At 46.8% G+C, this 14453-nt stretch overlaps 1 protein-coding gene across 1 annotated transcript in view; it reads left to right on the top strand.

Moving 5' to 3' along the window:
• Positions 1-14453, top strand: part of IGF2BP2 (insulin like growth factor 2 mRNA binding protein 2) — a 136585-nt gene that overhangs the window by 106447 nt on the left and 15685 nt on the right. Inside the window, exons 5-9 of the mRNA XM_074189561.1 lie at positions 1270-1333; positions 11336-11599; positions 12650-12784; positions 13286-13408; positions 14260-14395. Coding sequence (XP_074045662.1) covers positions 1270-1333; positions 11336-11599; positions 12650-12784; positions 13286-13408; positions 14260-14395 — 722 coding nt within the window. The remainder of the gene's footprint in view (positions 1-1269; positions 1334-11335; positions 11600-12649; positions 12785-13285; positions 13409-14259; positions 14396-14453) is intronic.

Raw genomic sequence — 14453 nt, forward strand, 5'->3', positions numbered from 1 at the left:
TTGGGAAGGGATGGGGCTTTTTTTTTTAAAGAGCAGCAATAAGATTTTTTGATGAAATAGTTTTTAACAATTCATTCCCCCAAATTTTTGAGCTCCCAATTCTTTCCCACCCAGCCTCCCCAACCCCTTGAGAGGGAAAACAACATATCAATACATGTGAAGACATGCAATAACCTTTCCATATTATCCGTGTTGAAAAAAAAGCAAGGAATGTAAAGAAAATGAGAAAATTATCTATCAATCTGTACTCAGAGTTTATTCTCTCTCTGGAAGGGCATAGCATTTTTCATCAGGAAGCCTTTGGAATTGTCTTGGATCTTTGTTTTAAGTCTTTTGCGGCTCATCACTGTGACTTGCTGGTATTGTGTGCAGTTTTCTTCTCATTCCACTCAGTTCACTTTGCATCAGGTCATCTGAGGTTTCCTGGGTTTTTCTAAGCTTCTTCCCTTTGTCATTTTTTTTTTTAGATTTTGCAAGGCAATGGGGTTAAGTGGCTTGCCCAAGGCCACATGGCTAGATAATTATTAAGTGTCTGAGGTTGGATTTGAACCCAGGTACTCCTGACTCCAGGGCTGGTGTTCTATGCACTGTGCCACCTAGCCACCCCGCTTTGTCATTTCTTATGGCACAATAGTATACCACAGCTTGCTTGGCCAGGTCTCAATTGATGGGCATCTGAACCCAGACAGACATTGTCCGGGAGGGACGTGGGAGGCACCAGGCATATTTAGGAGATGACTTGGGCAGGCCTTCATACCTGTTTGTAAACATGGGAAGGAGGAGTTGGCTCTTTGCACCAGACCCTGGGGAACGAAACCAGAAACATTGAGTGGATGGTGCAAGGAGACCAAGCAGGAGAAACTTCCTGAGCCCTGAGAGGGATTCCAAAGTGGGATGAGCCCCCTCAGGTTCTGGACTTGGTCAGAGGGTGATGAGCTGGCCATTGAGGGCTGGTGACCCCCCTCCCAGACTCAGGTGGCCAGAGCTACCTGGTCTCTTGAATGCTTATTAAGAGTCACTGCTTCTGGGGCAGCTAGGTGGCACTGATAAACCCTGGACCTGAGTTCAAATCCAGTCTCAACCACATAGTAATTGCCTAACTGTGTGACCTTGGGCAAGTTACTTAGCCCCATTGCCTGGCAAAAACTTAAAAAAAAAAAAGCCACTGCTTCTCCTAGAGCCCAGACCTCTTTCCCATTACCTGGAGAGGAAGAGGGTGGCCTCTCCACTGCCATTGAAGCTTATGGGTTCTTCTTGTTTTCTCCATAGTCAACACAGACACAGAGGCTGCCGTGGTCAACGTCACCTACGCCACCCGTGAAGAGGCTCGAGGGTATGTGCTTTGGAACTCAATTTTAATTGTACTTTTTCTGGGTGTCATGTTTGAAATGCACATTGGAAATCTGTGTGCTCAGGGACCTATCCCAAGCCTTCACCTGGATACATACCTTTCCCAGGTCTTCGGATGCATGGACCCACCTTGGGGATGGAGGGCAATAACTGGACAGAGCACCCGGTAGCAGTCTAACAAGCAGGTCTTTATGGCTTGCATAGCAGCAAAAATTGGCTCTCTTCTTCCCCAACCCCATCCCTTTTATAGTCCTCAGCTCCTCCCCTGAGCTCCTCCCCTATTCCTCCCTCATGGGCAGAGCCACTTCTGTTACTGGGGCATTCCCAGCACCCATGTGGGCAGGTTCAGATCCCCAGGCATCTCCTAGCCGATAGGTGACCAAGGTCCAGAGCTGGGTCCCTGACAATTCCCCCTTTTTGTTTAGACAGGGGTAGTGTCCATCTTTGGTCATTCTTTGGCATTCTGGAGAAGAGCATGAAGATCAGCCTTTGCCTCCAATAGCACACTTTAGAAACAAACATATGTAGCAAAGGAGGCGAGGTAGAAATAGTCATAGTCTTAATAACCTACAGAAATGAAATTATTTCAGATCTGAATTAGACACACACAGACACAGGTACAAACACACAGAAACAACCTTTTTGTGTAAAATTTACCAAGCTGAGATTGATGCCCTGGCTGGCATCAACTCCCAAAATATAGGAACATTTTCCTAATCCCTCCAGGCCAGTAGAGAGATGTGAAAATGTCCCATTGAAGTTTAATTACACAGAAGTTTAATTACACATATACACATATTATGTTTTTGAATGAACCAATTAAGATAGATTAAGAGAAAATAACTTTTAGAATCAGTTAGAATGTCTTGAGGAACCTCTTGTATAATTTATTAAGATTTTTAAATAGCCAATTAACATCAAAATTTGAATGCATTCTTAAGTAACTCTATAAAATACAATTTTAACTATTCTAGTACAGAGATGTAGTCATAAGCACAAGCACTGGTGAGGTGCATTCTTCATATTTCGCAGTGACATTGGACAGTTATGGCAGAAGGGCCTCAATCCCTGGAGAAAGTGCTGCCTGCAGTCGCATTCACCGGGAAAGACAAAACACAGATTGGTAGATATTTATATTGGCACTGAACGAGGGGTGCAATGCACAAGAGACATGATATCCACCTTGATGTTGGTCAAGGTGGTCTTCATTAGGGATATCAAAACCGTAGCCAAAAATACAAAGAAGAAATAATATGGCAATAGGACCTAGCCAGCTGAATAACCATTGTAAGAATTATAAATGCTTGAGATAATTAGCAACAATAAAGGCAGAAGTCTGATGATTCGAAAAATCGGTTGAAATATTTCTCAGTTCTTGAAGCAGTAAAACTAACTGATGAATGTCTGATGAAGCATTATGAGATAATAATGCACCTTGTAATGCAGCCCGTATCTGAAGCCATGAACCAACAAAGGAGGAGAATTGGTAATATTTACCTGTAATGGAGTGACACGTAATGGTTTATATCTATAATGACAAGGAATTTGGGTTATTAACTCAGGGCAAGCAAGCTCATCCCCGATGTAAACTACTACAGGGTCCAAAGCATCTATTTCCTTTTGAAGTGCCCAGTTTATGTGATTTTGGGTGGTCCACATGGATGACTTCTGGGCCAAAAAGTTTTGCAATACAGATGCCAGATGTCCTTGTCACTGGTAAAGATCCTGAATTTGGAATTCTTCATAAATTGAGAAAGCAAAGTTTATGATATTGAAAGCAAGATCAACCACCTCACGCTTTTGCAATGGTAGTAGAGGAAGATTCCCACGAAGTTCATTCCACAACTCGTCTATAGGATGTTGTGCCCATGGTTGTTTAGCTTTTACTGGTACAAGTTGATATTTTTGGCGTTTCAGGATAAATATGGTGCGACCATGAGGCCGAGAAGTCAAAGTGTCAGTGAGTGTGGCATTAGGACAAGAAATGCAGTAAGGTTGAAGGCCCCCATGTTGTTGATCATGTTTTTCAATAGATGTGTTTTTTGTACGACAGAGGAGGAAAGCATAGTCGAGAGGTGCACGAGGTTCAGCTACGAATCGATAACACAACTTATCAGTATGTCCTTGAGTATCATGGCAGGTCGAATTGAAATTGCCAAAAATAGCTTGCCATGTCGCAAATGTAAAATCTGAGCAGGATGTACCTTGATTACAGGGGAATATATGGATGGAAGCATTTATTGGTGCAAATGGTAGACCCAATCGCCACAAATGTGGATGAGCAGTTCCCAGGGGAAAGGCAACTAGTGCAGGAGCTGCTATTTGTTTGTATTTTTTCATAGAGGAGATATAATCCCAAAATCGTAGGTGCACAGAGGAATCGTACATTGTAGGGCCACATGTTGGAACCCTGGTAGAGCAAGCATGTACCAGAACCCAGTTATCTCCATCTCTTTTGGGGCAGGCAGAGAAGTATACTGTACTGTTATGATAAGAGGCAAGCTGTGTGTACATCTATGATGTTTCTTGGGTGCAATTCAGGGAATGTGGGATGGATAACATAGTTATGTTTAGGTGGGTGATATGATTCTTTAGTTCTTATGTATGATGAAAAAAGTTTGCTTTCTAATTTGATACATGTCTTATCCAAGCTTGTATCACCCAGGAGTGTGGTGTCTGTATAAAGACATATCGGCGGATTGGAGGCATATACTGTAAAGTTGTACTTAGTTATGTCAGTTTCCTGTACGCTCTGCGTATCTCGGTGTTCAGTTTCCCCTACTAACTTGGTGGCATTCCCTTTTATCTTAAATGGAGGTGTCGTGTCATGCCATCCTAAAGCTTTAAGAGCTGGCAGGTCCACCACCAGCCCCCAGAACCCATGCGCCTTGTTGGTCTTCCTGCACTCTGTGTGACTCAGTAAGGTTGTACCATCTATTGTTGAGAGCTTGTATCCTGCGTAGCACTCAGGGCAAGGAGGGCAAGAGTCAAGGTCTTCATTCCCTTTTCTCTCTTTGGGTGGTGCTGTCCTCTCCATCCTCATCTTCTTTTCCTTCTTTTCCAAAGTTTCTGACCCATTTGGTTGGTGCCCAGACTGGTTCCTCCTTCTCCTTGCCATCCGGACTCGGATCTGGTTGAATACAAAGATACCCTTGTCCACTTATAATTACCGAGCCTGGGCCATGCCATTGGCCATCTGGGCTTTTCCAAAGTACTCAGTTTCCTATTGGGCAGGGAGAGGAATGGCTAGTTGTTTGTGTGTGTGTGTGTGTGTGTGTGTGTGTGTGTGTGTAGTGTTCATGAAGTTCCTGCGAAAAAGCGAAAAGCTGGGGAGGTACCATCATCTCTCAATTGAAGAAAATTCATGGTGTATACATCCTGTGCTAATTGTGTATATATATATAAAGTGGCCATGACCACTGACTCCCCCTTTTAGTTTAATGAGGAGAGTCTTAAGGGTGTGGTTAGCATGTTCAACTATGGCCTGGATGGTGGGATTGTATGGAATTCCAGTACTATGTAAAATGGAAAATTTTTGACAAAAATTTGCAAACGTCTTGGAAGAATATGCAGGGCCATTATCTGTTTTTATAGCTGTAGGAACTCCACAAGTGGAAAAACAGGACAAAACATGTGCTATAACATGGCAGGCTGCCTCACCAGGTTGAATTGATGCCATGACAAAATTGGAAAAAGTGTCTATGGAGACATGAGTAAGGGTTTTCCCATAGTGGGTAACATCCATCTGCCATAAAGCGTTAGGATGGTCTCCTTGGGGATTAATGGCACAATCAATAGGTGGGGGATGAAATGGAGCACAGCCAAGGCATCGTTTCACTATGTCCCTGGCTTGATCTTTAGTGATGCCATACAGATGACAAAGAGAATAAGTTGAGAGATGGTACTTATCATGTGCCTGATGGGCTTCTGAGAGTAAAGGGCATAGCAATGCTCGATCTACCGTATCATTGCCACTGTAGATGGGCCCAACAACAAAGACATGGGAACGGACATGCAACACAAACACAGGACAGTGACGGGAGAGGAGAAGATTTTGAAGGTTTGCCAACAAAGAAGCAATAGTACTAACTCGAGGATTGATAAAAGCAGTAGGGAGTTCTCGAAGAGCTGTAGCACAATAGAGACTGTAGCACAATAGAGACTGTCGGTGATAAGATTAACAGGCACGTTGGCAAGATAAGCAAGAGCATGTTTTTTTCTGGGCTGAGGTATACTTAGTGGTAAAAACTCGTAATACTTGCTTTTGTGGGACGTAAAAGGCTGCTCGTTTATTTTTGGTGGCATCTGTGAACACATTTGGTTCATCAATAGGGGTAGGGGAAATAATTCGTGGTGGGGGGGTGTAATGGAAGACTGTCCCATCCACGCAGTGTCAGGGGTAATGGAAGATTAAGGACATCACATGAAGTGAGTAGGGCAGCCCATTCAGGGACAGAGTCAGTAAAATAACGAAGAGTACCTTCAGAAGCACAAATATTTAAACAGCATATCTTCCAAACATGCAAAGACAACAATTAGACAAAGCTAGGAATAATTTTGCCAGCATCATAAATTTACAAGGGATGCTTTTTTTACTTCTCTGGAAATATTGCCATTCTATGACACCTTGCTTTTGATAGAGACTACCAATATGTGACCTTTGATTTAAAATGGTGGCAAATATAGGTTGCTCAGGATCAAATTGAACTATGGACTCATGACACCTGGAAAGGATCTGTGCCATTGCCTCCTTTGCTTGTGAGGTCCAATATCAGGGGGAGGTCAATGTGAATTCTCCTTTCAGGATATCATAAAGAGGATACATCAAATCATCAGGAATAGGAACTATAGAATGTATCCATTGTATGGAACCAATCAGTTTCTGGAAATCATTAAGGGTCCTACACTTCTCTAAATTCACCTTTGGGGGTATTTTAGATGCCCTTCCTTCACTAAGGGTATGACCAAGGTATTGATAAGGGCTAGTTTCTTGTATCTTATGAGGAGCTACTTGAAGCCCATATTTACTCAAAGAAAGTAGCATTTCTTTTGTTAACTCTTCTAGCTCTGAGGATTGCTTAGTAGCCATGAGAATATTATCCATATAATGGATTATGATAGCCTTGGGATACATACTGCACAGTGGATGAACGATAGCTGCAACGTATGCTTGGCCAGGGGGAAGGGTTACTGGGTAGCAGTGTGAGTTGGTAAGATACACAGTAGTGTCACCAGATGGCAGTAGTTGGGTGTGGACAAGTACAGGGGAGTATCCTGTAGCACCCACTACTAGTCGGGGAAATGTGGCCGGGACCACCTCTATAGAGGCATTACTCCAGGGGGTGATTATTAATGAATCCTCTTCCTTTCCCTGCTCGGCAACTGTTAGAATAGTTTCACCTAAATCCTTCTGTTTTGTAGTTCTCTCTGATAGTGCTCCTGCAACCCTTTTGGTTCAGGGTCTGGCCCCATGGGCATCTCTGAAGCTACTGTGATCGGATAGGCTCTGGTGTGTCGAGGCCCCATGGGGAGGGCCCCTCTTCCCGTTTCCCAGAACCAATGTTTTTTTAGATCTACAGAACCTTGCCATATGTCCAATTTTTCCACAGGAATAGCAGGTGGGCTGTTTACTGCCCCTCTTTTGACCTGCACGGCACTGTGCCTTAAAATGCCCTTCTTTTCTGCAATTAAAACAAATGCCCTTTTGTTGTTTAAGGCCTTCACTAATCCCCTGAGCTATCGCCATTGCCATGGCTTGGTGTTCTCTACTTTTAGGGGGGGCCTCTAGGAGGTGCTCAATTATATCATTTATTGAGGAATTGGTGCCCAAACCAGCCAAGAGCTGTTGGTACTCAGGGTGAAGACCCTCTTTCACCAACTGTGGAATAAATAGTTTGGAACCAGTGGCGTGTCCTAAAATACGTATGACTGTCTCTTGTACCCTGCTGATAAAATCTTTAGGGGTTTTGTTGGCTCATTGTTTAAGACCAATAAGTTTCTCCCTTTCTGCCCCTTGGGCTTCTAGCTTCCCAAAGGATCTGACATGGCAAAGTTGAATAGCTGCAAATACCATAGGTTGCAAATGTATTTGGTCTGTAGGTCTTTTCCATCTTCCTGTCCCTGTAATCATCTCAAAAGCCTCATCGGGGTTGGTGATACCCCTCTCGTCTATGTACTGTTCTACCTCTCGCTTTACAAGGACAGTAAAAGTGACTGCTTGTCCCAGGGTGAGCACTGCACCCACAACCTCTTGCCGATCATAAGGGATCCAAGGCCATGCAGCAGTGGTGTTAGTTAATAAAAGCTTCACATATGGCGAAGAGGGGCTATACTTTGCAACAGCTTCCTTGAGCTCTTTCAATACTTTAAAGGGAACTGGCTCATGACGGTGATTGCCACCCTGGCCATCATCAAAAACAGGACAAAGAGTTGGAGTAATACCCCAATCTTCCCAATCTACAATCTCCCCTCCTTCAGCAGCTGCTTTAAGACTGCGTGCTCTAAGATTTTCTGGAGCAGGACCCCTGGAAGAGCCCAAAGGGAAACTGGCTCAGTGGTTCAGAGTCCTGGTGGACAGAGAGGTGGAGACCTCTTCCTCAGCGCTCTCCGCCTGTGGATGTGGCATAAACACTTCCTCCTTTCTTAATGTCTGCTTCGCCACAGCCCTGGGTCTTTATTTCTGCTGCGCCACAACCCTGATTCTGACTTCCTCCCTACCCTTCCCTGCTCTTGCTCAGCCCTCCGAATGGCTACTTCCTCCTTCTTCTTCCCTGACTCCATATTTATTAGGTTTCTTATAAGTTTCTCTAAGTTCTGCCCAAGGATTAATCGGAGGAGGAGGGGAATTACAATTCTCATCCTCAGAAGATTCTCTTAATGATTCTCCCACTTGTGTGCCAATTGTTTCTCTCCCACAGGGATGAGAAACCCCCTGTAATGTTGTATTTATGAGAGAATAAAAGGAAAAGTCCTGGTCAGTTAGGATTCCAGGACGTGACTCATCAAAAGAAGCTAACTGTTGCCCAATTCTCTTTTGTAATCCCTGAATGTTCTAACCATGAGGGAGAACTCCCACACCTTATTTACAAATTCGAGGCACTGTTTAATATGTGGCTTAAATTGATGCCGCTTGCCTAATTTATATAACTAACAAGTTAGAACTGCCTTTTCTTTGGGTCTAATCAGGGGGAAACCCAGCCCCTGCCCCATAACTTTGTCCCAGATTAATTTCAAATTAATCTGAGGCTGTCCAGCTCTTCCCCCTATTAAGGGAGGCCAGGTAGAAATTCTCTTGGTCCCTGTTTGGGCGCCAACTGATTTGGGACCTATCCCAAGCCTTCGCCTGGATACATACCTTTCCCAGGTCTTTGGACGTCATGGACCCGTTGGTCTTCGGACGCACGGACCCTCCTTGGGGTCAGAGGGCAATAACTAGACAGAGCACCCGGTAGCAGTCTAACAAGCAGGTCTTTATTGCTTACATAGCAGCAAAAAATGGCTCTCTTCTTCCCCAGCCCCATCCCTTTTATAGTCCTCAGCTCCTTCCCCGAGCTCCTCCCCTGTTCCTCCCTCATGGGCGGTGCCACTCCTGTTACTGGGGTGTTCCCAGCACCCATGTGGGCGGGTTCACACTCCCAGATGTCTCCTAGCCCATAGGTGACCAAGGTCCAGAGCTGGGTCCCTGACATCTGTGGAATTCCCTGAGGTTCTGAGGCTGTTCCAAGGTCAGTGTGCTTCCAAGACTGGCTCACTTGCCTCTGGTAGAAAATAATCCACCCTGGAAGTGGCTGTGGTGAAGGGGAAGGATTCAGATCTGGTCACCCCCAAGGTGCTGCCTTGTAGCCTGCAGACATGGCAGAGCTTGGCAACAAGACTTAACCCTGTGGACAGGGGCTGGGCCCTGGACAGGAGCACACCCTGGGGACTCAGTTGGGTGCCTTTCCCCAAGAACTTAGCTTCAAATGACTCCAAGGCCTGCAGGAGATCACTTTAGGAACCTAGATCTTGAGTAGCACAGGCTTTTGGAAGCCTTCTAGACCAGCCCCCTCATAGGGAAACTGAGGCTCAGGCTTTCAAGCAGTTTGCTCAGGACTACGCACAGGATATTTCATAACTTCTGATGCACTTTTAGAGATGTCCCTTGGGAAAACAAGGGAGTTTGAGGGTGAAGTAGATATTATTGTCATATCATTATCTCCACTCTACAGATGAAGAAACTGAATCTTACCAGCCCCCTCTGGAGGGGCTTCTGGTGAGGCCACTCAGCTTAAAGAGCTGCCTGCCTGGAGTACTAAGTGACTTACGAGACTCCAACCCAGAACCCCTTTTTCACCAAATCCAGCCCTCCATGGGCCACATGCTGAGGTCCCCAGTCAATCCAGTGGAATTGTTTTCCTCCTCTAGACAATTAGTTCACCATATTCCCAGTTTGCTTGGACTCTGAAGGCTTGGTGAGGGCAGGGACAGTTTGGTTCTTTGCCGTGCTGGGTGTCCCCAGAGTCATCCAAGCACAAGGGAGGTGACTGATGGAACTTAAGCTCCTTGAGGACCCAACAGAGAGAACCCAGGCAGACTAATTTCCCCAGCCTATGAGACTAGAATTTGTCTTGTTTGGAGATCAAGCTCTGTATGTTGAGCATCATCACCCTGTGGGTGCCATGTGTGATGGCTTGGATCATGGAGACCTGGCTTCCCCTTGCCCATGGGGGCATACGAGCTGAGTGACCCTGGCTCTGGAGCAGAGGGCTAATGTTGGTCAGCCCTGTTTCATAGACTCTGAACCCAGAGAGACATTGTCCAGGAGGGAGGATGCTCTGGCCCTTCTGGGTCTCATAGTTTCTATACAGATGACCTCTTTCTAAGGATCTTTCCCTCCCTCTAAGTGCTTTGAGTCCATGAAGTGCCAGAATGGAACAGGCCCAGTAGATCATTGGACTTGAGTTCAGATCCTGCTTCAGGTTGGGTGACCCCAGCCAGTTTACCAAAGGGCACTGGTGTTTTTGAAAGTCTCCACATGCCAAAGCATTCACAGGAGCACCTTTTGTGATAGAACTAGACCAGATGCCCAGTGATTCATGAATGGCTAGAGAGGGGCAGCTAGGGGTCACAGTGGATAAAGCACCAGCCCCAAACTCAGGAGGACCTAAGTTCAAATCTGACTTCAGACACTTAATACTTGTTTAGTTGTGTGACTTTGGGCAACTCACTTCATCCCATTGCCTTGCAAAATAATGATTAGAAATAGATTGGGGGCAGCTAGGGGGCACAGTGGAGAGAGCACCAGCCCTGGACTCAGGAGTATCTGAGTTCAAACCCGGCCTCAGACACTTAATAATGACCTAGCTGTGTGGCCTTGTGCAAGTCAATTAACCCCATTTGCCTTGCAAAAACCTAAAAAAGAAAAAAGAAAAAGATTGGTGCTCAGATCTAATGGATTTCCCTGTTGCATAAAAAAAAGACAAGTGATGAATGCAGAGAAGTAGGTGAGATCTCTGAATGGATTCAGGGGAAGCAGGCAGCCAAGGAGACTACAGCAATGTACATGAGACACAACCAAGAAGTGATGTGTGCTGAACGGTGCATACTTCAAGTGCCCAAACGTGTCCCCTGCCCCACTTTAAAGAAGAGATACCAGAAGGAACATTCCCTCTCCCTGCTTCCTTGCAGAGATGGGGGCTATGGGTGTGAAGTGGGTCATTTAATGTCGGACTTTGTCAGAATCTTGATTAGTTTTAGTGAACTAGTTTTTCTTATTGGTTCTCTGGGAGGGCAAGGGATATGGTGCTCCCAAATTATAATTTACACGAATGATGTATAAAAAGTATATAAGAAACTGAAAAAAAATTTTTTTTTACAAAATAAAATGATAAAACTACCTGAGGTCTGATGCCAGGGTGAGGGCTGGGCTTCCTGGGCTCATGGTCCCCAGGGCACCCTGAACAGCCGCATACCATTATAACTTGTGGTCCCATCTCCTGCCTTGCAGTGCCATTGAGAAGCTCAGTGGTCATCAGTTTGAGAACTACTCCTTCAGGATTTCCTACATCCCAGATGAAGAAGGGACTGCCCCTCCGAGATCCCGCCGGGGGGACTACTCTTCCAGGGAGCATGGCCATTCCCCAGGGCGCTCAGCCCAGTCCAAGCAGCTGGACTTCCCGCTGCGGATTCTGGTGCCTACCCAGTTTGTTGGCGCCATCATAGGAAAGGAGGGCTTGACTATTAAGAACCTCACGAAGCAAACCCAGTCTAAGTAAGTACCTCTGACCCCCCGGTCTTCCATGGAAACGCCATGCTAGTTTTTCCATCTGGGTGGAGGGAGGAGGGTGTAGATGAAGGTCCATGTTTCATGGTACCAGAAGAGCCCTCAAGGTCTGGCTCTGTAAAATGATGGACCATGGCCAAATGACTGCCTCAGATGGGCTTCCCAGCTCTCCCTCTATCATCCAGTCAAGGGCAGAAAACTGGGTGGAGGACAGAATTGAGGAGATACCAGTGATGTCCTGGCCATGAACTTGGCCTCCTGAGTTGACAGATCTAATTTTACTCAATGCTCTCTGAGTCCACCCTCGTGCTGAGGGGCTGAAGCCTTTGTAGGCACAGCATTGGAGCCAATGGGATTCCTCAGTCATTCCCTCCTTGTCTGAAACCAAATGTGAGCGCTGGATTTGGAAAGAGCTCTAGACTTGAAGTGACAGGACCTGAGTTTGAATCCTGACTCTTTATGGGATTTTGCCAAGTCTCCTGAGGACTTTACTAAGTCAATCTTCTGGTCAGTCAGTGAGCATCTATTAAAGTACTGCTGTGTACCAGAATATGGGCTGCCTTAGAGCTGTGCCTCATCTGGAACCACATCACACTCCTCTGGAAACCTCAGTTTCCTGCTTTGTAAAAGGAGGAAGTGGGAACAGATTACCTGAAGGGTCTTCCAGTGTGGTGGTCCCACAAATGCCAGGATCCCCCTCGTTTATTGATTCATTAACAAAGATTCCCTGCGGGCTCCTCCCCTCCTGACTTGGTGGCCCAAGAAGAGCTTAAGCCTTCTGCCTGATTGAGGGGTGGGGGGGGGGACACTGACCATGAGAAGGGTCCCTCCTCAGGTCAGATAACCATCATCTGCAGAGTGCAGTTAAGGTAGATGAAGCAGTGGGAAGTGGGTGGAGGAGAAAACTTCCTTCTTTCTTCCCCCATCCCCCCCATTCATCCTTGTCCCTTTTCCTCCTTCCCTCCTGCCCTCCTCCTGCTGCTGCAGCTGATGACAGGGTCGGGGGCACGTATCTGTTTTCTCCCTCTCCCCTTGCAGGGTGGACATCCACAGGAAGGAGAATGCAGGGGCTTCCGAGAAGCCTGTGACCATCCATGCCAGCCCTGAGGGGGCCAGTGAAGCTTGTCGAATGATCCTCGAGATCATGCAGAAGGAAGCAGATGAGACCAAGTCGTAAGTTGGCATCCTGGAATATCTTGACTTTGTCATAGTAAAGCCCTAAGATGTCAATCTGGGTTCAAATCCTGACTCTTTCAAAGCACTCTGCCTGGGCCTCAGTTTCCCCATCTATAAAATGAGGGAGTTGGACTAGATGACCTCTGAGGTCCTGTCTAGAACAAGGAGCCTTTGATTGTACAAGAATTTGAGAGCACACAGAGTGCCAGGCTCATGGGACGAGAGCTTGAAAGGACTCCCAAACCCAGTCCCCTTCATCTCCTAGATGAGGAAAGTAGGGCCCAGGAGGTTCAAGGACTGGCAGCCAGGGCTGTCCCCTGGGCCTGAGGCTCAGCAGCTCAGATTTACCCAGAGCTCATAGGACAACTTCTCTTTTAAGAGACAGATCTCACAGAATCAGTCCAAGGGCCCCGTTCCCCTCAGACCCCACCCGCTGTTTCCATGAGGACCCTGTTCTGTCTCAGGGTCATGGCACTGAAGGACCTTTGTTTCTTTCAGAGTGGAGGAAATTCCTCTGAAGATTCTGGCCTATAATAGTTTGGTCGGGAGACTGATTGGAAAAGAAGGGCGAAACCTAAAGAAAATTGAGCAGGACACGGGGACCAAGATCACCATCTCCCCGTAAGTTGCCCTAGGGCTCTTGGGGCACCTCCTACTGGGGTGGGCCCTGGGGATCCAAAGGCCCCAATAAGCCAATCCCTGTACTGTGGGGGAGGGGCTGTTGGGAGGATGCTCCAGGTGCTAGGATCTATGGGTATGAGATCATCCAGGGAGGGAGCAAACGCTCCCTAGTGGGAAAGGATTTGGGGGGGGGGTGATGTGTTGAATCAGGGGAAAATACCTTCCCTGAGAAGGGGAGTCACAGCAGAGCTCAATCTCACAGAGAGCAGAGGAGTCTAAGAGGTGGAGGTGAGGCAAGAAGGTATTCCAAGCATGGGGGATAGCTAATGCAAAGACATGGTGGTGGGAGATGGCCTATCAAGTTTTGGAAAAGGCCAGTTGGGCAGGAACCTAGAAGGGCAGTAGGTCATCCTCTTTCTGAATTCAAATCCAGCCCCAGACACTTCTTCATTATGTTGTAACCTTGGGCAAGTCACCTCACCCTGTTTGCCTCGGTTTCCTCATCTGTAAAATGAGCTGGAGAAGGAAATGGAAAGCTACCCTGGTATCTTTGACAAGAAAACCCCCAATGAGGGCACAAAGAGCCAGACACAATTGAAACATCAGCAGCAACTGCAAATACATGAAAGAGGACAATATGGATTAGGCAAGAAAGGGAGGTGGAGGCCCAGATCTAGAGGACTTGAACCACTTGCTGCTGGAGGTAGAAGGGAGCCAGCCCGAAGTGTGTCGTTTGTTCCAGGCCACCATTGGCAGGGAGGGGCGACCAAGGGCTTTTGTCCCACCTTGGAGGGGCTCGACTGGGAGGCTTGGGGAAGCCTGAGGTCATTCTTTCCTTCGTGATCTTCCAGGTTGCAGGACTTGACCTTTTACAACCCGGAGAGAACCATCACAGTCAAGGGTACCATTGAGGCTTGCTCCCATGCAGAGGTGGAGATCATGAGGAAGCTCCGCGAGGCCTATGAGAATGACATGCTGACCGCAAACGTAAGTTCCCCCACAGGCCCGCGCCTGCCCCAGCTCTCCAGGGGGTCCAGGGTGGGAC

This window comes from Macrotis lagotis, chromosome 5, assembly GCF_037893015.1.
Source record: "Macrotis lagotis isolate mMagLag1 chromosome 5, bilby.v1.9.chrom.fasta, whole genome shotgun sequence".
Classification (NCBI taxonomy): Eukaryota; Metazoa; Chordata; class Mammalia; order Peramelemorphia; family Peramelidae; genus Macrotis; species Macrotis lagotis.